Source organism: Chiloscyllium plagiosum, unplaced genomic scaffold (assembly GCF_037043375.1).
Source record: "Chiloscyllium plagiosum isolate Xiang-an unplaced genomic scaffold, Cpla_swu_hap1 HiC_scaffold_6, whole genome shotgun sequence".
In the NCBI taxonomy this organism is placed as follows: domain Eukaryota; kingdom Metazoa; phylum Chordata; class Chondrichthyes; order Orectolobiformes; family Hemiscylliidae; genus Chiloscyllium; species Chiloscyllium plagiosum.
Genome location: NW_028270144.1, coordinates 16123464 through 16147412, shown reverse-complemented (window position 1 = coordinate 16147412; position 23949 = coordinate 16123464). Strand labels below are relative to the sequence as shown.

Genomic DNA, 23949 nt, shown 5'->3' with positions numbered 1-23949 from the left:
ACACTGTATCCGGAGTCTCCATGAACCTAGGGACACACTGTATCTGAGTCTCCCTGTACCTAGATTCATACTGTATCTGCGTCTCCCTGTACCTTGGGTCACACTGTATTGGTGTCTCCCTGTACCTAGGGTCACACTGTATCTGTGTCTCCCTGTATCTAGAGTCTCACTGTATCCGAGTCTCCCTGTACCTTGGGTCACACTGTATTGGAGTCTCCCTGTACCTAGAGTCACACTGTATCTGAGTCTCCCTGTACCTTGGGTCACACTGTATCCGAGTCTCCCTGTACCATGGGTCACACTGTTTCCGGAGTCTCCCTGTACCCAGGGTCACACTGTATCCGAGTCTCCCTGTACCTTGGGTCACACTGTATCTGGAGTCTCCCTGTACCTAAGGTCACACTATATCTGTAGTCTCTCTGTACTAGAGTCACACTGTATCTGTGTCTCCCTGTATATAGAGTCACACTGTTTCTGAGTCTCCCTGTACCATAGGTCACACTGTATTGGAGTCTTCCTGTACCTAGAGTCACACTGTATCCGGGTCTCCCTGTACCTTGGGTTACACTGTATCCGGGTCTCCCTGTACCTAGGGTCACACTGTATTGGAGTCTCCCTGTACCTAGAGTCACACTGTATCTGAGTCTCCCTGTACCTAGATTCACACTGTATCCAGAGTCTCCCTGTATGTAGAGTCACACTGTATCCAGAGTCACAATATACGTAGGGAAACACTCTATCTGGAGTCTCCCTGTACCTAGGGTCACACTGTATCTGGTGTCTCCCTGTACCAAGGGTCATACTGTATCTGGAGTCTTCCTGTTCCTAGAGTCACATGGTATCCGAGTCTCCCTGTAATGAGGGTCACACTGTATCCGGAGTCTCCATGAACCTAGGGACACACTGTATCTGAGTCTCCCTGTACCTAGATTCATACTGTATCTGCGTCTCCCTGTACCTTGGGTCACACTGTATTGGTGTCTCCCTGTACCTAGGGTCACACTGTATCTGTGTCTCCCTGTATCTAGAGTCTCACTGTATCCGGGTCTCCCTGTACCTAGGGTCACACTGTATCTGTGTCTCCCTGTATCTATAGTCACACTGTATCCGAGTCTCCCTGTACCTTGGGTCACACTGTATTGGAGTCTCCCTTTACCTAGAGTCACACTGTATCCGAGTCTCCCTGTACTTTGTGTCACACTGTATCCGAGTCTCCCTGTACCTTGGGTCACACTGTATCTGGAGTCTCCCTGTACCTAAGGTCACACTGTATCTGTAGTCTCTCTGTACTAGAGTCACACTGTATCTGTGTCTCCCTGTATCTAGAGTCACACTGTATCTGAGTCTCCCTGTACCTTAGGTCACACTGTATTGGAGTCTCCCTGTACCTAGAGTCACACTGTATCCGAGTCTCCCTGTACCTTGGGTCACACTGTATCCGAGTCTCCCTGTACCTTGGGTCACACTGTTTCCGGAGTCTCCCTGTACCTTGGGTCACACTGTATCCGAGTCTCCCTGTACCTTGGGTCACACTGTATCTGGAGTCTCCCTGTACCTAAGGTCACAGTATATCTGTAGTCTCTCTGTACTAGAGTCACACTGTATCTGTGTCTCCCTGTATCTAGAGTCACACTGTTTCTGAGTCTCCCTGTACCTTAGGTCACACTGTATTGGAGTCTCCCTGTACCTAGAGTCACACTGTATCCGGGTCTCCCTGTACCTTGGGTTACACTGTATCCGGGTCTCCCTGTACCTAGGGTCACACTGTATTGGAGTCTCCCTGTACCTAGAGTCACACTGTATCTGAGTCTCCCTGTACCTAGATTCACACTGTATCCAGAGTCTCCCTGTATGTAGAGTCACACTGTATCCAGAGTCTCAATATACGTAGGGAAACACTCTATCTGGAGTCTCCCTGTACCTAGGGTCACACTGTATCTGGTGTCTCCCTGTACCAAGGGTCATACTGTATCTGGAGTCTTCCTGTTCCTAGAGTCACATGGTATCCGAGTCTCCCTGTAATGAGGGTCACACTGTATCCGGAGTCTCCATGAACCTAGGGACACACTGTATCTGAGTCTCCCTGTACCTAGATTCATACTGTATCTGCGTCTCCCTGTACCTTGGGTCACACTGTATTGGTGTCTCCCTGTACCTAGGGTCACACTGTATCTGTGTCTCCCTGTATCTAGAGTCTCACTGTATCCGAGTCTCCCTGTACCTTGGGTCACACTGTATTGGAGTCTCCCTGTACCTAGAGTCACACTGTATCTGAGTCTCCCTGTACCTTGGGTCACACTGTATCCGAGTCTCCCTGTACCATGGGTCACACTGTTTCCGGAGTCTCCCTGTACCCAGGGTCACACTGTATCCGAGTCTCCCTGTACCTTGGGTCACACTGTATCTGGAGTCTCCCTGTACCTAAGGTCACACTATATCTGTAGTCTCTCTGTACTAGAGTCACACTGTATCTGTGTCTCCCTGTATATAGAGTCACACTGTTTCTGAGTCTCCCTGTACCTTAGGTCACACTGTATTGGAGTCTCCCTGTACCTAGAGTCACACTGTATCCGGGTCTCCCTGTACCTTGGGTTACACTGTATCCGGGTCTCCCTGTACCTAGGGTCACACTGTATTGGAGTCTCCCTGTACCTAGAGTCACACTGTATCTGAGTCTCCCTGTACCTAGATTCACACTGTATCCAGAGTCTCCCTGTATGTAGAGTCACACTGTATCCAGAGTCTCAATATACGTAGGGAAACACTCTATCTGGAGTCTCCCTGTACCTAGGGTCACACTGTATCTGGTGTCTCCCTGTACCAAGGGTCATACTGTATCTGGAGTCTTCCTGTTCCTAGAGTCACATGGTATCCGAGTCTCCCTGTAATGAGGGTCACACTGTATCCGGAGTCTCCATGAACCTAGGGACACACTGTATCTGAGTCTCCCTGTACCTAGATTCATACTGTATCTGCGTCTCCCTGTACCTTGGGTCACACTGTATTGGTGTCTCCCTGTACCTAGGGTCACACTGTATCTGTGTCTCCCTGTATCTAGAGTCTCACTGTATCCGAGTCTCCCTGTACCTTGGGTCACACTGTATTGGAGTCTCCCTGTACCTAGAGTCACACTGTATCCGAGTCTCCCTGTACCTTGGGTCACACTGTTTCCGGAGTCTCCCTGTACCTTGGGTCACACTGTATCCGAGTCTCCCTGTACCCAGGGTCACACTGTATCCGGAGTCTCCCTGTGTTGTTCCTGCTTTAAAATGTATGTTGACCTGCCATTTGTTGACGGATGAATTTTCATTCCAGGGCCGGCCGGGTCCGCCAGGATCTCAGGGACCACAAGGTCCCCCTGGGCCTCTGGGACGACAGGGAGTTGCTGGACATAAAGGAGCGAAAGGTGATCGTGGCAAACCTGGAGCGACTGGACAAACCGGAGACAAGGTTCCTCTAAAACAATCATTTACACCGATCAAAGCAACAGGACAGTTCGAGGGCTCAATACATCCATCCAGATCAGGCCATTAACTAAATGGACCTTCTCCTAATTTTCATTAATTATTGAAATCAACTCACCATCAAGTTGAAGTTGAATCTAAATTTCGCTGTGTGTTTGAAATGATTGATTTTCCATTTAGCCATGGCTGGGGGTGGTGTTGGGGAGGGTGAGGGAGGAGTAATTGTCACTTGCTTTGTGGACCTGTTGCTTCACATTCAACTCAATGATCATTCCCTCCAATCGTTATCACCTGGTTTCAGTTCAGTCACCAACGTAACATAGGAAACAGAGATGAGAAACGATCACCTTTCATCAAGGTGATTTTGACCTTCTACAAGCTCACAGCAGCGGGGAGCGTTGTAAATCTTCAATCCAAATATAGCTCATCCATGTTGCAGCCAGAAATTGCTGTGAACCTGTGGGAAATGTCTCGGGTGTTTCCCAGAGCAATTAGATGGAAGGCAGAGTTTGTGAGGCTGGGTTTGCTGACTCTAGTGAAAACCTGGAGATGTCGTGGCAGGCACAACATCGATCTCAGTAAAATCCTGAGAGAGGCAGAGCCTCACACTCCTAGTCCCTCCCCAGATCCAGCAGAACAAAGGTGGGAGTGAGGGGACACTCTCTGAAATAAAGGAACTTACTAAACAGGCAAATGATTAAAGGGACAGGCGAGGGTCAATGTCATGAGGAGTCACTGTTATGAAAGTGATGCTCCTGGGATCGTTGATTCGGGTTAAAGGGATCCTGTCAGGGTCAATCGGGATACTCTGGGGACTGTGATCTACACCTGTTGATTGTTTGGAGTTTTTCCTGAGGGTTCACTTGGACTCTCAACCGCTCAGTTGGAGTACGTCACTTTGGGATCTGCTAAGGATAAGGTCCATCACCTAGGTATGCCCCCATTTGGGATCGGGAAGGGCAGATACATTCTGGCACCTTCCAGGCTCCTCAGAATTTATCAGACTTTAATCAATGAGGCAAAAATGGTAATCTTCCCAAATTCCTGCCCTTCCCACAGCTTACTCCACCTGGATGAAATTCTTCTGGTCGCCCGTCAATAGGATGATACATTTCAGGGTAATCTTGGAGGGTTTACCAAAGCTCTGAGTGATTGCCTGTTTCCCACCCACTGTCAATGGGGCAGCCCTCCCACCTCTGGGTCATACTGTCTAATCGACTGGACTGACCCACTGGGAAAGGGCATCAGGGAGTTCATGAGGGCGACTACTGGCAGAGCTGTGTTCCCCAAACACCAGGGTCCCATTGTATTGTGTTGGCCGCTGAAGAAGATTGGCGATCTGGCATCCCACCTTTCCAGTCTCCGTTCCCAGCTCCTGCCTGTCTCCAACATACCCGACAATCCCAGCATGCATTCCACATCGAGCATTCCAAACTGGGGGGAGATTCTGGCTGTTATTTCTAGCCCTAGAGCCACCCTGGTCCATGTTACTGCTACTGTGTGAGTTATAACCGCATTGACCAGATTCTTTACCTGATTTCTTCTCCATCTCATTTTAACACAGGGACCAATGGGAGTGCCCGGATTTGCTGGCAATGATGGCATACCAGTAAGTGCTCAGTCAAAATGGCTGCTCTCTGTAATAGCTCTCCTGCTGTTACCCTGTGAGATCGTTTTAGACCTTTAAACATATCTGTTGGATGAAATGTGTAAACTCAAAGGAACATAAACAAAGAGATTGCAACTGTCCTCATCCTTTAACCCTTTAAACCCTAGTCTCATTGGAATTTCCAGTCACCAGAGGAAGTCGTTTCTTTGTATCAATCCTCACAAGAAGCTAAATGATTGCTTCTTTCAGAGATTCCTTTAAAGAAAGTTCCAGATTTCCACTCCCCTTTGTGTGAAGAAGTGCGTCCTGACATCACCTTTCATCGCTGGCTCCAAAGTTATGTTTCTACTCCCCAACACTGTCCTGGACTCTCCAACAGAAAAGTCCCCATCGACCTTACCAATTCCTCAAATAAATACCTTGGCTTGTTCAGTCCTTGATCCGCTAAACTAAAGGGAATATAAACCTGGACTATCCAATGTATCCTCATTATTTAACATTTTAATCTCTGATGTATCTGTTCTTTGTGAGGTACAGGGTCCACAACAGAATGCAGCATCTGCACATTGAGTCTCAGCATCATTTCCAATGATCTGTCATTGGACTTTAATGAAAGGATATTGAAATAACTCCACAGAGGCCAATATCTATGACCAAGCCACAATGTATTTACACGTGACCAGTCCTTGACATTTGTACTGCCTCATTCAGTCAGCTCCCACAGTGTCGGCATCTCTGACACCCTCCCCCTTTCTGTCTGTCAGCCAGGGCTCCCTGAGTGGATCAGATTAACAGCCCCAATCAGGGAACTCATATTCTCTGCAGTCCAGCTGGTTGACATCATTGCAAAGAATAGAGAGATTTTTTTTTATTGAAAGTTAGTTCCTTGAGTTTATCATTTCGGAGGAATAGCCGAACTGCCTTCTGTTGGCGGGCTGAATGATCGTGTGCTGAAACTGTCATCACTTTAGGGTCACCCAGGACAGCCAGGCCCCCGGGGACCTCCTGGACATGATGGTTGCAATGGGACGAGAGGCGATCCCGGTGCCGCGGGTCAACCTGGATTCCCTGGTTTGTTGGGCACTCCTGTGAGTAAATGTTTCTGTTCTGAAAAACACTATGTACGGGGTGAGAGTGAACGTGATTAACATAACAGAGAAAGACTGCCTTGGTCAAAACATCTGCATGCTCACTGCATTGTGACTTCAAACCACGTGCTTCTTTCTAATTGTAAGACAATCTCAAAGAACCTTTGAGCACAGGAAGAGTCCATTCGGTCCCTCAAGCTTCTGCTTTTCCAGTGAGCTCCACTCCCTTCCTCTTTCCGCCCCCCCCTCACAGTCCTGCTTATATTTTCCCACTTCTGTTCAGAAAGTCAGACTTGAATTGGCTTCCGTAGTTTTCCAAACATGACATTCCAAATCACTATGAATCACAGTGTTAAAGGAAAGCTTACTCCATTGAAAGGAAATCCTGCAGGCTCAGTATTTCCCATTGTATTTTCCAAAGACAACTGTCTTGGTGTTGATTTGATGGCAACCTGGGGTTGCCATCGCTCAAAATTCTGAAATTCTACCCAGCCCAGCTCCTTCGAGTAATCAGTTGAACTTCAGTGAGGCTACTTGCCTTCCAGCACTGTGATTTGGTGAGAGACTCTGGATCCTGGACTGGGTCTGGTTATATTACAGACTCTATTTGAGATGCCCAGCATTCAAAACATACATGGGGAACAGTTGAATTCCCCCTGAAATCTGAAAATGGCCAGGAAGGCTTGGTCATTCCTGAAATTAATCAGAGAAACTTTGATGCCCACAGCCGTACATGGAACAATAAGAATATCTGACTCCTGCTCCTCCAATCACAGACTCTTTCTCACCCACGTTTGCTGTATGTGTTGGGAGAGGAAAGGAAGACTGCTCAAGGGGAGAGGGGCTGCCACTGGGGGGAGGGCAGGTGTAAACTTTTAAACAAAGCAATACTCTGCTAACCTGGAGCCAGAAAAGTTTGAAGTCGCTTTTTTTTTTGCAAATGAATGTAGACTCTCTAATTTAAGGCTGCAGAAGTTCAGCAGTTATTATATACTGGAAAACGTGGCAGATGCTATCGTAATGAACATTGGATAACATGTCAACTGGATAATTAATATTGAACATTTAATTTCATGAAGATTTGCATTTATCTGTTTATCACATCGCAAAGCTTCTCACATATCGTGAATTCCTTTAGACTATGTTATACAATGACGATGTTAGAAACAAACATGACACTGCTTAATTAAATTCACCAGCCCAACGAAAGACTATTATAGGGTGAAAGGTTATTTTTGTGTGTGTAAGTATATGTCAGTTACTTAAAACAAAAATGTAACTAACTTATGGCTGTTACCCTGTGTCGTTGTAAGTGCTGTGGTGTCTAGAAAATTAATGTTAGTATTTTTGAGAAGATTTGTAGCTCAGGTTGATGATAAGTATGTAAGTTAGCTCGCTGGGCTTGAAGCTTTGTCTTCAGATGTTTCGTCACAATTCCTCAGAAACAAATCCAAACAAGCAGACACAATGCAACCAAAAACTATAACCACATTACCTATCATCAAAGACATGTCAGAAATGACTTTCAGATTACTCAGACCCCTTGGCATCATGGTAGCCCGCAAACCTATCAACACACTTAAACAGTGACTGATGAACCTCAAGGATCCATGAGATACCACCAGCAAAACTAATATCATTTACAAGATACCATGTAAGAACTGTGGGGAAAAAAAAACACTACATCAGACAAGCTAGCAGGAAACTTGCCACTAGGACACATGAACACCACAGGCCACCAAAAGACATAACCCACTATCACTAGATTCTATACATACAGACAAAGGGGGACTGGGTCAACACACACATCCTAGGACAGGCGAAACACGCATGTGAATTTTTAGAGGCATGGTACTGTAACCAGAATTCCATCAATAAACACATTGATTTAGATCCTAGCTACCTTCCCTTGAAAAAAACAGAACCAGAAATGACATCACCCACCTTTAAAACCAAGACCTATAAACAGAGAGGTGGGACATACCACCAGCGATTTACCAGAGACTCTCACTGATGATGTTATCTTGTATGGTGACGAAACATCTGAAAACAAACCTTCAAGCTCAGCGAGCTAACTTATGTTACGACACGGGGTAAAGCCTCCTGCTTAATTTAAAACCAGCAACACAGAAAAGATTTATCCCTTGCAGTAATCTGTAAATATTCAAGTGGCCAAGAACAATGTAAAGTAAAAATTAGCAACTTTATTTCTTAAAGAGAATAATTAACCAACCACTACTTACACTTTCTTTCTCTAACCTATCTGTTACCTTCCCTTCTATAGTACTAGTCCAATGAAACACCCAATTAAGATTTACAAAATAACATTTCTTATCTCAAAACCAGGCAGCTGTAGGTTATTGCTTTTAGATCTTCCTGTGTCTTCTTTTCTTCTTGTTCAGAAATTCTGTGTCACAGGTTACTGATGGAAAAGGGACTTTTAAGAGAGATTTTTTTAGACAGTCTATTTACATGCTGGGCTTGGCAGTTCTCCTCTCAACTGCTCGATTTTCCCCGTTCTTATACCCCCAAAGCATCGGATTGTGTCATAGGCTGTTAAGATAGTCAATTGACTCAATTCAAACTGGATTGGAGTTTGATATTTTTCGGGGTATAATTTAAACTGATTGGCTAATTTCAAATTTGTGTTATTGTCTCATTGCAACTCAGTGAGTGCTGTTTTTTTCTGAGTCAAATGTTACTTTGTAAATTCTCCAGCACTCTGAGTACTTGCCAAGTCCTTCACTCTCTTAAAAGTACACTCACATCTTCAAAACACTTACATACAGAAAATTAATGTGTTGTGCCTTTCTGTTTAATAGAACAGTGTTCATTATTGAGAAGCTTATTGAATATTTCTAACTTTACCTCTGTTTGAGTTCAAGTAACACATATATCAGCATAAATAGGGAGACTAAAGTTTCTATGTGACCTTTATTAGAATCATAGTATCCCTACAGTGTGGAAACAGTCCCTGTGGTCCAACAAGTCCACACCGACCCTCCGAACAGTATCCCACCCAGACCCATTCCCCCTACCATATTACTCTACATTTACCCCTGACTAATGCACCTAACCTTAAAATCCCTGAACACTATGGGCAATTTGGAATGGCCAGTTCACCTAACCTGCACATCTTTGGACTGTGGGAGGAAACCAGAGCACCCAGAGGAAACCCACGCAGACACGGGGAGAATGTGCAAACTCCACACAGACTGAGGCTGAAATTGGTCCCAGGTCGCTGGTGCTGTGAGGCTGCAGTGCTAACCACTGAACCACTGTGCCGCCCGTAAAGAAGGAGTGAATGAGAATGACAAGGAGCCCCGTGAAAAGCTAAAAGCAGTCTTCAAGAAAAGTTCAAGAGTAGTCCTTGGAAAAATAAACATTTTGACCCCTGCCCATGTCACTGAGTCTATGCGGATCTGTAGTGTTGCTGTAGCTGTCCACATATTCTCATGCGTTCCATTCTGAAGTACAAATGAAAACTTGTTTCTCTTATTGTACTTTTCACACGACAGAACAGGCCAGATTCTGAAACAAATGTGAATTATGGCTGATGCTGGAAAATCGAAATATAAACTGAAAGTGCTGAAATTACTCCACAAGTCAAGCAGCAGCTGTGGAGAGAGAAAAACAGAGGCAGCGTTTCAGGCTGATGCCTGTTTAACAGGAAACGATTTGCGGTGGATCAGGTTTTAAAGACGTGATAGATCAGAAAAAACAACAAGGACATGGAAAGGAGAAGGGGGACGATGCATGATAGGGTGGAAGACAGGAGTGATGAAATAACAAAAAGGAGCAATTCAAGGGCAAAAGAAGTGATTGAATGACAAAAGGAATGAGTGTGTTGTGGGTGGGGGGTTGGGGTGTTGGAAAGAAAAAGGGGGGGGGGGGGGGGGTATATATAATTATAAATATTTATTTTTGAAAGGGACTGGTGGTGAATGGGAGAATAAAGGAAATAATAGAAGATTTTGACATGTAAATGGTAAGGTGCAGATGCATGATCACCATCTGGTATCAGAGAAAATGGCAATGGTGGTTCAGATCTGACACTGCAGCAACCAATGGTGAGTCCAGGAGGCTGCAGGAACTCAACGTCTGATCAGCTGATAACATTATTATTTTCTGTTGTTCCCACAGGGAGGACATGGAAGGAAAGGACAAAAGGGAGAACCATTCCTCGTTACAGTCGAGTGGAGGAGATTTAGGGTACATTTCATGTCTACCTACAAACAGCACATAATTGAAGTGTCACAATTTGTGGCTTGTACAGACGATTTCCTTATGACGTGTTTCCATATCAATTACTCCTCATTAACAGCATTAGTGTATGATGCAGTGATCTCTAACATTGGGTTTGTATGTGTGATGGAGTGATCTGTAACAGTGGGTTTGTGTGTGTGATGGAGTGATCTGTAACGGTGGGTTTGTGTGTGTGATGGAGTGATCTGTAACGGTGGGTTTGTGTGTGTGATGGAGTGATCTGTTACGGTGGGTTTGTGTGTGTGATGGAGTGATCTGTAACGGTGGGTTTGTGTGTGTGATGGAGTGATCTGTAACGGTGGGTTTGTGTGTGTGATGGAGTGATCTGTAACGGTGGGTTTGTGTGTGTGATGGAGTGATCTGTAACGGTGGGTTTGTGTGTGTGATGGAGTGATCTGTAACGGTGGGTTTGTGTGTGTGATGGAGTGATCTGTAACGGTGGGTTTGTGTGTGTGATGGAGTGATCTGTAACAGTGGGTTTGTGTGTGTGATGGAGTGATCTGTAACGGTGGGTTTGTGTGTGTGATGGAGTGATCTGTAACAGTGGGTTTGTGTGTGTGATGGAGTGATCTGTAACAGTGGGTTTGTGTGTGTGATGCAGTGATCTGTAACGATGGGTTTGTGTGTGTGATGGAGTGATCTGTAACAGTGGGTTTGTGTGTGTGATGGAGTGATCTGTAACGGTGGGTTTGTGAGTGTGATGGAGTGATCTGTAACGGTGGGTTTGTGTGTGTGATGGAGTGATCTGTAACAGTGGGTTTGTGTGTGTGATGGAGTGATCTGTAACAGTGGGTTTGTGTGTGTGATGCAGTGATCTGTAACGGTGGGTTTGTGTGTGTGATGGAGTGATCTATAACGGTGGGTTTGTGTGTGTGATGGAGTTATCTGTAACAGTGGGTTTGTGTGTGTGATGCAGTGATCTGTAACAGTGAGTTTGTGTGTGTGATGGAGTGATCTGTAACGATGGGTGTGTGTGTGTGTGTGTGTGATTGAGTGATCTGTAATGGTTGGTATGTGTTTATAATGGAGTGACCTGTAACAATGGGTTTGTGTTTGTCATGGAGTGACCTGTAATGGTGGGTTTGTGTTTGTGCTGGAGTGATCTGTAACGGTGAGTTTGTGTTTGTGATGGAGTGATTTGTAACGGTGAGTTTGTGTATATGATGGGGCGATTTGTAACAGTAGGTTTGTGTGTGATGGATAAATCTGTAATGGTTGCTCTGTGTGTGTGATGGAGTGATCTGTAATGATGGGTTCATGTGTGTGATGGAGTGCTCTGTAACAGTGGGTTTGTGTGTGTATGTGTGTTGCTGTGATCTTTAACTGTGAATACTTATGTGCTTGCGTGATTCAGAGATCTATAACTGTGGGTTTTGTGTGTGTGCTTTTGATTTCGAAATGTGTGTCTGCATGTGAACAGTAAATGCACTGTGATGTGTATATGAGTAAATCAGTATTTTTGTGCAGAAGTGATTCATTCAACTGAAACAGTGAATTTGGCTGCATATTCAAGGTAATTGTGAGTTGCAGTGTGCGCGGGTGATTCCGAGACTTGTAATCATGAGTTTGTGTGTGGGCCAGATTAACTAATCTGTAGTGGAAGGTTTAGGTGTGTAGGTGATTGAGTAATTTGTAAGAGTGGATTTGTCTGTATGCAGTTGAATCAGTGATCTGGAACAATGAATTTGTGTTTGTCTGGGTTATTTAATGATCTGGAACCATGAATGTGAATGTGTGGCAGATTCAGTGATCTGTAACAGTGAACCTGTGTTCGTCTGGGTTATTCAGTGACATGTAACCATGAACCTGTGTTCGTCTGGGTTATTCAGTGATCTGTAACAGTGAACCTGTGTTTGTCTGGGTTATTCAGTGATCTGTAACAGTGAAACTGTGTTTGTTTGGGTTATTCAGTGACCTGTAACAGTGAACCTGTGTTCGTCTGGGTTATTCCGTGACCTATATCAGTGAACCTGTGTTTGTCTGGGTTATTTAGTGACCTGTAACAGTGAACCTGTGTTTGTCTGGGTTATTCAGTGACCTGTAACAGTGAACCTGTGTTTGTCTGGGTTATTCAGTGACCTGTAACAGTGAACCTGTGTTTGTCTGGGTTATTCAGTGACCTGTAACAGTGAACCTGTGTTTGTCTGGGTTATTCAGTGACCTGTAACAGTGAACCTGTGTTTGTCTGGGTTATTCAGTGACCTGTAACAGTGAACCTGTGTTTGTCTGGGTTATTCAGTGACCTGTAACAGTGAACCTGTGTTTGTCTGGGTTATTCAGTGACCTGTAACAGTGAACCTGTGTTTGTCTGGGTTATTCAGTGACCTGTAACAGTGAACCTGTGTTTGTCTGGGTTATTTAGAGACCTGTAACAGTGAACCTGTGTTTGTCTGGGTTATTCAGTGACCTGTAACAGTGAACCTGTGTTTGTCTGGGTTATTCAGTGACCTGTAACAGTGAACCTGTGTTTGTCTGGGTTATTCAGTGACCTGTAACAGTGAACCTGTGTTTGTCTGGGTTATTCTGTGACCTGGAACAGTGAACCTGTGTTTGTCTGGGTTATTTAGTGACCTGTAACAGTGAACCTGTGTTTGTCTGGGTTATTCAGTGACCTGTAACAGTGAACCTGTGTTTGTCTGGGTTATTCAGTGACCTGTAACAGTGAACCTGTGTTTGTTTGGGTTATTCAGTGACCTGTAACAGTGAACCTGTGTTTGTTTGGGTTATTCAGTGACCTGTAACAGTGCACCTGTGTTTGTCTGGGTTATTCAGTGACCTGTAACAGTGAACCTGTGTTTGTCTGGGTTATTCAGTGACCTGTAACAGTGAACCTGTGTTTGTCTGGGTTATTCAGTGACCTGTAACAGTGAACCTGTGTTTGTCTGGGTTATTCAGTGACCTGTAACAGTGCACCTGTGTTTGTCTGGGTTATTCAGTGACCTGTAACAGTGAACATGTGTTTGTCTGGGTTATTCAGTGACCTGTAACAGTGAACCTGTGTTCGTTTGGGTTATTTAGTGACCTGTAACAGTGAACCTGTGTTCGTTTGGGTTATTCAGTGACCTATAACAGTGAACCTGTGTTTGTTTGGGTTATTCAGTGACCCATAACAGTGAACCTGTGTTCGTTTGGGTTATTCAGTGACATGTAACAGTGAACCTGTGTTTGTTTGGGTTATTCAGTGACCTATAACAGTGAACCTGTGTTTGTTTGGGTTATTCAGTGACCCATAACAGTGAACCTGTGTTCGTTTGGGTTATTCAGTGATCTGTAACAGTGAATCTGTGTTCGTCTGGGTTATTCAGTGACCTGTAACAGTGAACCTGTGTTTGTTTGGGTTATTCAGTGATCTGTAACAGTGAACCTGTGTTCGTTTGGGTTATTCAGTGATCTGTAACAGTGAACCTGTGTTTGTTTGGGTTATTCAGTGATCTGTAACAGTGAACCTGTGTTTGTCTGGGTTATTCAGTGACCTGTAATAGTGAACCTGTGTTTGTCTGGGTTATTCAGTGACCTGTAATAGTGAACCTGTGTTCGTCTGGGTTATTCAGTGACCTGTAACAGTGAACCTGTGTTTGTTTGGGTTATTCAGTGATCTGTAACAGTGAACCTGTGTTCGTTTGGGTTATTCAGTGATCTGTAACAGTGAACCTGTGTTTGTTTGGGTTATTCAGTGATCTGTAACAGTGAACCTGTGTTTGTTTGGGTTATTCAGTGATCTGTAACAGTGAACCTGTGTTTGTCTGGGTTATTCAGTGACCTGTAACAGTGAACCTGTGTTCGTCTGGGTTATTCAGTGACCTATAACAGTGAACCTGTGTTTGTCTGGGTTATTTAGTGACCTGTAACAGTGAACCTGTGTTTGTTTGGGTTATTCAGTGACCTGTAACAGTGAACCTGTGTTTGTCTGGGTTATTCAGTGATCTGTAACAGTGAACCTGTGTTTGTTTAGATTATTCAGTGACCCATAACAGTGAACCTGTGTTTGTCTGGGTTATTCTGTGACCTGTAACAGTGAACCTGTGTTTGTTTAGATTATTCAGTGACCCATAACAGTGAACCTGTGTTTGTCTGGGTTATTCTGTGACCTGGAACAGTGAACCTGTGTTTGTCTGGGTTATTTAGTGACCTGTAACAGTGAACCTGTGTTTGTCTGGGTTATTCAGTGACCTGTAACAGTGAACCTGTGTTTGTCTGGGTTATTCAGTGACCTATAACAGTGAACCTGTGTTTGTCTGGGTTATTCAGTGACCTGTAACAGTGAACCTGTGTTTGTCTGGGTTATTCAGTGACCTGTAACAGTGAACCTGTGTTTGTCTGGGTTATTCAGTGACCTGTAACAGTGAACCTGTGTTTGTCTGGGTTATTCAGTGACCTGTAACAGTGCACCTGTGTTTGTCTGGGTTATTCAGTGACCTGTAACAGTGAACCTGTGTTTGTCTGGGTTATTCAGTGACCTGTAATAGTGAACCTGTGTTTGTCTGGGTTATTCAGTGACCTGTAACAGTGAACCTGTGTTTGTTTGGGTTATTCAGTGATCTGTAACAGTGAACCTGTGTTCGTTTGGGTTATTCAGTGATCTGTAACAGTGAACCTGTGTTTGTTTGGGTTATTCAGTGATCTGTAACAGTGAACCTGTGTTTGTTTGGGTTATTCAGTGATCTGTAACAGTGAACCTGTGTTTGTCTGGGTTATTCAGTGACCTGTAACAGTGAACCTGTGTTCGTCTGGGTTATTCAGTGACCTATAACAGTGAACCTGTGTTTGTCTGGGTTATTTAGTGACCTGTAACAGTGAACCTGTGTTTGTTTGGGTTATTCAGTGACCTATAACAGTGAACCTGTGTTTGTTTGGGTTATTCAGTGACCTGTAACAGTGAACCTGTGTTTGTCTGGGTTATTCAGTGATCTGTAACAGTGAACCTGTGTTTGTTTAGATTATTCAGTGACCCATAACAGTGAACCTGTGTTCGTCTGGGTTATTTAGTGACCTGTAACCATCAACCTGTGTTTGTTTGGGTTATTCAGTGACCTGTAACAGTGAATCTGTGTTCGTCTGGGTTATTCAGTGACCTGTAACAGTGAACCTGTGTTTCTCTGGGTTATTTAGAGACCTGTAACAGTGAACCTGTGTTCGTTTGGGTTATTCAGTGATCTGTAACAGTGAATCTGTGTTCGTCTGGGTTATTCAGTGACCTGTAACAGTGAATCTGTGTTCGTCTGGGTTATGCAGTGACCTGTAACAGTGAACCTGTGTTTCTCTGGGTTATTTAGAGACCTGTAACAGTGAACCTGTGTTCGTTTGGGTTATTCAGTGATTTGTAACAGTGAACCTGTGTTCATTTGGGTTATTCAGTGACCTGTAACAGTGAACATGTGTTTGCCTGGGTTATTCAGTGACCTGTAACAGTGAACCTGTGTTTGCCTGGGTTATTCAGTGACCTGTAACAGTGAACATGTGTTCATCTGGGTTATTCCGTGACCTATAACAGTGAACCTGTGTTCGTTTGGGTTATTCAGTGATCTGTAACAGTGAACCTGTGTTCGCCTGGGTTATTCAGTGACATGTAACCAAGAACCTGTGTTTGTTTGGGTTATTCAGTGATCTGTAACAGTGAACCTGTGTTTCTCTGGGTTAGTTAGAGACCTGTAACAGTGGGTATGACTGTGGTGCCTCAGTGATTTGTCACAATGGATTTTTTTCTTTTGCCTGCCCTGTGAAGAAAGCTCTTCCACAAGCTTCTTCGGGCAGATAGTGATGGACAGTAAATGTGAGCAAGTTGTGCAGGTCATAGATTGATTAGGGATATTAGTCAAAGAGCGTGGTGCTGCAAAAGCACAGCCCGTCGCGTGATCATCCGAGGAGCAAGAAAATCGATGTTTCATGCATTAGCCCTTCACCAGTGCGTTCCATAACGCGTGTCCGGTCTCAGTCTGCTGGTCGCAAGGACACTTTAATTCAGTCCAGATACCACCTGAACCATGGGATCCAACTTATCCCTGAGGAATCTGTGAGCTGTGTCGGAGCTTTCTGACCATCATTCCTCTGAGAAACAGTGCAGTGGGAAGGAAAGGGGGAATGGGAAAGGACGGTGCTACAGAACAGAGTGTATTCCAGTCTAACTGTTTGTCATTCTCCTTCTGTTTGTAGGGGGACACTGGCCTCCCTGGTCTCCCAGGATACCCGGTAAGTGTTCGGGGGGCATGGAGGGGAGGGTGTGATGCTGTTTTTGGAATTCCTACTTTTGTTCAGGAATCTGACTAACACGGAGTACACAGAATCTCACCCAATCGAATCAACGGGAATTGCTAAGACCTTGTATCCCAATCATCGCTAGAAGCTGACAGTGAAAACAGCTCCTCCACAGACAATAAGAGACACTATTCCGGTGTTGGCAGTGGCTCATTGGGGAGCACTGTCCATTTGGAATCAGGAGTTGTCTGCTTAAGTCATACTGCAGACCCCAAGAAATCGGCCTTACGTTCCTGACCGACCGACTGGGGAGTGCCACACTGTCGGTCATGCTGCCTTTTGAATGAGACATTCAATTGTGGGCCCTCTCAGCTCTATGTAAAACAAAATCCAATGGGACTCTTTTGATGTCGGGGAGAGGAGATTTCCCCATTGTTCTGGCCAATATTTACCTGTTAACCAACAAATCCTTATCACGTCGCTGTTTGTGGGGCCCTGCTCCCACACAAAATGGCCGCCATCTTTCCGACCTCACAGGGTAGTTGGAATCATCCCGAAAGACGCTATACAAATGCAAGTCTTTGTTACTTTTGCAGGGCTTACCTGGCATCCCTGGAGAGATGGGTCTCAAGGGTCCCCCAGGAGCGATGGGCCCAGTGGTACGTATTGGTCTTAAGACTCATCCCATCTGGGAATAACAGACTTCCTGTGGGATCTCATTGAATATGTTTTTCACTTGTTCCTGGTTTTAATTTGGTTCTCAACGTGTTTGAAACCTCTTCTCCCCCAACAGGGTCGTCCAGGACCTTCAGGACCTCCAGGACCCAAGGTAGGAATTCAGCATTCAGTGCAGATGGCTGCTCTGGGAAACAATGAAAATTAAGCACCATCTAATGGAGAGGCAGTTTCCTACTGGTATTATCGCTGGACTGGTAATCCAGAAACCCAAGTAATGTTCTGGGGACCCACTTGGCTCACTAATGTCCTTTAGGGAGAGAAACTGCCATCCTTACCTGGTCTGACCTACATGTGACTCCAGACCCACAGCAATGTGGTTGACTCTCAATTACCCTGTGGCCAATTAGGGATGGGCAATAAATGCTGGCACCCTCGTCCTATGAAATAAAAAATAAACTTTATTAGAAATCTCCAGTTAGGCCTCAGCCTGAGTATTTGTGCCCAATTCTGGACTCCACGCAGAGGTGATTCACTACAATTCTTCCAGGAATGAGGGACCGTAATTACATGGAGATAATAGAGAAGCCGAGACTAATGCCCTTAGACAAGAGAGTGAGGAGATTTAATAGACATCTTCAAATTCAAATAGAGTGTTGGATAGAGGGAGTTGAAATATAAACTATTTTGGAAGTGCAAGGTTAGAAACCAAACTGAAGTGATTTAAAATAAAAAGGACTAGAGGTGACATGAGGATGCATTTTGTTTTCGTTCATTAAGTTCCTATATAGGTGATATGGTGTTACATTGTATGAAAGAACTAGGAGTGAATTAACCAGTAACTGGTGATGTGTAAGTATTCCAGGAGCAACATTCATGGCTGCAGTGGGAGGTCAGATTTTTGTGAAACACGACTCTGGTCTAAGTAATCTCCCAGCCAGTAGCATGGCAAGTTATAATTAACAAAAGAGCTCTTTATCTTTCTGAGTCGAAAATGTGATTATTTCAGAGATGTGGGAAGAAGAAGGTGGTTGGACCTCACAATACTATGATCTGAAACATGGATTCGATGCAAAGGAAGTAGATTCAGCAATTTTCAAAAAGAAATGGGATTAATACTTAATAAGGAGAGATTTGCAGAGATAGACAAAGAGCAGGAGTGAGGGCGAGGGCGGGAGTAGAGTTTGCTGTAACATTCAGTCCATTACTAGGTCCTTATCCAGGATCTACCCAGTCAACCCTCCACCACAAAACTTCAGGAGAATGTCCACAGGGCACCGAGGTGGGCAGTACATGTGGCCTTCCCATGGCTAACCACATCTCAGAGCTGATATTCCCTGTGCAGTACTGAGGGAGGACTGCACTACCAGATGATTTTAGGGCAGCACATTGGCTCAGTGGTTAGCACTGCTGCCTCACAGCACCAGTGACCCAGGTTCGATTCCAGCCTCGGGCGACTGTCTGTGTGGAGTTTGCCCATTCTCCCCGTGTCTGCGTGGGTTTCCTCCGGGTGCTCTGATTTCTTCCCACAATCCAAAGATGTGCAGGTTAGGTGAATTGGCCATGCTAAATTGCCCGTAGTGTAAGGTGCATTCGTCAGGGGTAAATACGGGATAGGGGAATGGGTGTGGGCGGGTTACTCTTTGGAGACTCGGTGTGGACATGTTGGGCCAAAGGTCCTGTTTCCATACTGTAAGGAATCCAGTCTAATCTAATCTAATGATCAGCACTGAAGGAACCCTGTACTGTCAGGGATTAAGTACAGTGAGAATGCTGCACTGTTGGAGGATCAATACTGAGGGAATACCTCATTGTCAGCGGGGAAACTAAGGGAGCCCTGCACTGTGAGGGATGCAGCCTTTCATATGGTGCCTCACATCCTTTCCCCGGTGGCTGCAAGAGATCAGTTTTCAAGGAAGAACTAGGAATTCACGATGGTGCTGGAACCAAAATCTCAGCTCTCTGCCCTCCCCCAGCCAGTATTACTGAGATGATGCTTGTGGGACCTTGCAATGTTATAATGATCAGTACAGTTCAAAACTTAGCTGTTAAACACTCTGGGTCATCCTGAGATGGTGACAGAACTATGGAAATGCAATTCCTTGGACAATCTGTAACACAGTTACTGGTTGCTTTGCAGGGCAATGATGGAATCGGTTTCCAGGGACGAACTGGTGACAAGGTCGGTGAATTAGTTCTCTTTGTGGAAGAGTGTGTTATTGTTGAAAGGCACTGTGGGCCCCATTTGATGTTGTCAATCTTTACGGAATGCCCACAAATCACAAGGTGGGGCTTGGAACTTACTGCTTCTGACTCGACCTGCTGCTTTTCTGGCTCTTAATCTGATCGTGAGTCCTTTTGATCAGAGCTTCTGTCGCGAAACCATGAGTTCAGAAAATCCAGCAACATTACTCCTTTTGCATCGTAAAACATCACAAGTTTCACTGGGTGAGAACAGTTGGACTTTGAACAGTTACATAAATGAATTGAGGAGAAAGTGAGGACTGCAGATGCTGGAGATCAGAGCTGAAAATGTGTTGCTGGAAAAGTGCAGCAAGTCAGGCAGCATCCAGGGAACAGGAGAATCGACGTTTCGGGCATAAGCCCTTCTTCATAAGCCCTTCTGAAGAAGGGCTTATGCCCGAAACATCAATTCTCCTGTTCCCTGGATGTTGCCTGACCTACTGCGCTTTTCCAGCAACACATTTTCAGCTACATAAATGAATTGTCAGTGGATCAAAGCGGTTGGTTTTGAGGATGCTGAAGATAGGTTTGAGATAGGGAAGGAGGGAGCGCAGGAAGGTTAACAGGCAGTAATGGAGGAATGGGTTGGGACATCACGAGGGATGGGGAGAGAGGTGGCAAGGAAGGGGAAGAAGGCAACAACTGAGTGCCAAAGCATTGAGAGAGTGAAAGGGAAGCACTGAAGGAGGAAGATAATGAGTGAGGGGTAGGAGAGACTAAGAGGGTGGGAGAGAAGGGAAGAGAGCAGCATGCAGCCAGGAAGAGACAGTGGGCAAGAGGAGAACTGTTTGACATTGTTCGCTGGCTTTAAATCGTGGAAGTCCCTCGCTAACAGCACTGTGGGTATGCTCACAACAAATGGACCGCAGCAAGACTTTCTGAAGAACAAATGGGGATGGCAGGAAATGCTGACACAGACAGTGGCGTCAACATCCCACTAATGACTATAAAGAAATAAATCTTGTGCAAATCACCCCTAAAGCTTTGCAGCCAGCGACACTCATGTCCCGTGAATTAATGAAAAATGAAAGTTGGAGAGCTTACATTAGAGAGAAAGGAGAGCTCATGCACTGATGACAAAAATTAAATGTTCAGATAGAAGCATTGAGATTGCAGAGTGACGATCTGGATGGAGTGCTGTTCACAGTCACAAACTTTATACATCCGCTGTTTATCTCTGACGCTCTCTTTCCCTCTCTCTATTTGTCTGTCTCCATTTCATCAACACAGCAGTTGAAAGGCGAGTGATAATGGCAATAGAGGAATAAAGGATCTGATGTTATTGTGTCACTCGTGTGGAGCTGTTTCAGATGACCCTGCTGTGAATGCCAGTGCCTGTGCTCCTGTAACAGTCTTAGATTAAAGTCCCTTCACTCTTCCTTATCTTTTTGTTTGAATTGTTGACCCACAGGGTGAGCCCGGTCCGCCAGGTCTACCTGGGAGCAGGATTGAGGACACCAGCCAAGTTTCTGCACCAGGGAATAAAACGGGAGAAAAGGTAAAATTGCAACCAGGTTTGATTAAGTATCACCACCAGACAGTAGCAGCAGTTAACACGAACAAACCAGATGTGACAAAGCTCTCTGCTACCATAGCATGTGGGTCAGGCAGGAAGGAACCTTAAACACCAGCAGTGAAGCATCTCTTCATTCAGACACAGAAAGTCATGCATTTGACTGAGCTTTGAGTCCAGTGCAATGTTGTGGCAGCACTGCACTGTTGGAGGGTCAGTATAGTGGGGGTATAGTTGCAGATGTAGTACTGAGACAGCACTGCACTGTCACTGGGTCAGTACAAAGGAAAGTAATGCACAACTGGAGGGCAGTGTTGAGGGAGTGCTTCACTGGCAGAGGTGACAATTTTCAGATGAGATGTTAAATGTTTGCCTCACGCAATAGTAGTTGAAAGTTAGGAAGTTCTCCCTGTGTCCTGGTCATATTTATTTCCCAACATAAAGTTCAAATGAGAGTTATGTTGCATTCTAGACCCTTCATGGGACCTCTGAGTTATCACTGGTCCAGTAAGGTTCTGGATAGTTTTAATTGACATAGGTCCAATGCCAGGAAATCACTTCTTCCCAACTTCACCTCCCATTTCCTTACTGACAACTTAGCATGATAACAAATCCAAATGCTGATCTCTGAAAATGGAACTGAGACACAGAAACGGAACAGAATCTAGGGTCTTCACTGTTTATCCTATTGCATTTTAACCAAGCTGTGTGTGACCAATGGTGATAATGCAGAAATTAGCTGAGTCCCTTTCCCAAGTCTCGCATTCTTCATTTGGATGAAGATTATTTCATAATTGACGTTAAACATAGATTCAACTAGGCAGACGTGGGGACTGCAGATGCTGGAGATTAGAGTCTAGATTAGTGTGGTGCTGGAAAAGCACAGCAGGTCAGGCAGCATCCGAGGAGCAGGAAAATCGATGTTTTGGGCAAAAGCCCTTCATCAGGAATGAGATTTCTTCCTGATTGAAGGGCTTTTGCCCGAAATGTCGAGGTCCCTGCGGCTCGGATGCTGCCTGACATGCTGTGCTTTTCCTGCACCACTCTAAATTAGACATAGGATGTTATGTGAAGCCTATTGTCTAATCTTATTAAAATTCCCACAATCAAATTCTCAATTCATACTTATGGCAAAATCTCTTCATTTCTAATTAAATCTTTGTACTGTGTAATTACTGCAGTGATAATTTGTAATCACATTAAAACACAATTGTTGCTCAAAATAGAATTTAAAATACTGTAACACAGATCCTATTTATTGGTATATACTTCTTGAAATATGTTGTTTGGTATGTTTAGCTTAAATTTCTCGACTAAGTATAAATTCATATGACTATGCTGTTTATATATTTTGTCTCTTTGTCAAGCTGTTCATGCCTGTATCTTTTATATATTAATATTTCTACTATATTTTAATTGTAAATCCTATGTTTACATTTACAATGAAGCACATCCTACATAATTATTTCATCCTGTGATTGAATACTTATGCCAATAGAGGTGCTGAAGCGTTACTGGTGATAAAATGGTCCAGATACAGTGTAACAAGTTAACATCCATTATAAATGTTGACATAGGATTGTATAATGCAAAACGAGAATAAGATGGAATGGGTAACTTCAAATTGGGTCTGAAATACACCTGAGCATTGGTTCCAAATATTCCCATCCATAAACTCCGGTTCAGCCAGACTGCTGTTGGTCCTGCCTCCCTGTGGTGGACTGCCTCAAGACATAAACTAAATTATGGATATCATGCATAAATGTTGGTATCTTCATGGATAAATAATTTTTTGCTGTTTGTTTTGGGTTAATTTCAGCCTTAAGAGCAGAACAACTAGGAGCAGGAGTAGGCCGTCCGGCCCATCGAGCCTGCTGCACCATTTCATAAAGTCATGGCTGATCTTTTCATGAACTCATCTCCACTTCCCTGCCCTCTCACCATAACTCTTAATCCCTTTACTGTTCAAAAATCTGTCTAATCTTTGCCTTAAGAATTTCAGCAAGGTCGCCTCAACTGCTTCAGTTGGCAGGAATTCCATAGAGTCACAACCCTTTGGGTGAAGAAGTTTCTCCTCAACTCACTTTGAAATCTGCTCCCTCTTATTTTGAGGCTACGCTCCCTAGTTCTAGATTCACTCACCAACCTCCCTTGGTTCAATGGAAACATTCTATCTTGCTTCTATCTTGTCTATTCCCTTCGTAAGTTTTATATGTTTCTATGAGATCCCCTTCATTTTTCTAACTCTTGATTCCTTGTTTTCCATTCTTTGCTCAGGGTGACAGAGGAGAACGAGGAAATGAAGGCGAATTAGGTGACCCTGGGGAACCGGTGAGTTTCACTACATAGAATCCGAGGTGGATTCAGTTGCTCAGATTGTTAAGTGTGATTCCAGATCAGAAAACTTCCAACGAAAGACTGCCTTTCAAATTTGCAAAGTGGAATACAAAGATTAGGTTGCATTTGGATCATCCATTGAAATAGTTATATTTGTAATTATTGTTCTGTTTAGGGAGCTCCTGGTCCAAAGGGTGAGAAAGGAGAAGAGGGAATCATGGGCCTTCCAGGATTAAGGGTATGTAATATTCTATTGGAAATACTTGCTTCAAAATTAGACCATTCCTGCTGCTTTTGGCTTTAAAATGAACTCCTTGTGGTTGTAGGGTGAGAGTGGCTTCAATGGACCCCCAGGTTCTGAAGGACGCAAAGTGAGTATATACAATCTACATAGATACTGGCAAATTCACTATGACCTTCCTCTTCCTTCCTCAAAGTAATATCTGCCTTTCTGTCTTATTACAGCTTAAGCTTTAACTTTATCAGAATCTGGAACCTTTCTGGGATAGCAAGGATTACACACAAAGTAAAAAAAAATTAATAGAAAATGATCTGGGAAAA

General features: G+C 44.3%; 1 protein-coding gene across 1 annotated transcript in view; it reads left to right on the top strand.

The window, feature by feature from the left end:
• The window catches only part of LOC122550471 (uncharacterized), a 256060-nt gene that overhangs the window by 115693 nt on the left and 116418 nt on the right, over positions 1-23949 (top strand). Inside the window, exons 5-16 of the mRNA XM_087987905.1 lie at positions 3316-3450; positions 5029-5073; positions 6045-6161; positions 10305-10373; positions 16578-16613; positions 17216-17278; positions 17413-17448; positions 19435-19476; positions 20950-21036; positions 23329-23382; positions 23564-23626; positions 23715-23759. Coding sequence (XP_087844031.1) covers positions 3316-3450; positions 5029-5073; positions 6045-6161; positions 10305-10373; positions 16578-16613; positions 17216-17278; positions 17413-17448; positions 19435-19476; positions 20950-21036; positions 23329-23382; positions 23564-23626; positions 23715-23759 — 792 coding nt within the window. The remainder of the gene's footprint in view (positions 1-3315; positions 3451-5028; positions 5074-6044; positions 6162-10304; positions 10374-16577; positions 16614-17215; positions 17279-17412; positions 17449-19434; positions 19477-20949; positions 21037-23328; positions 23383-23563; positions 23627-23714; positions 23760-23949) is intronic.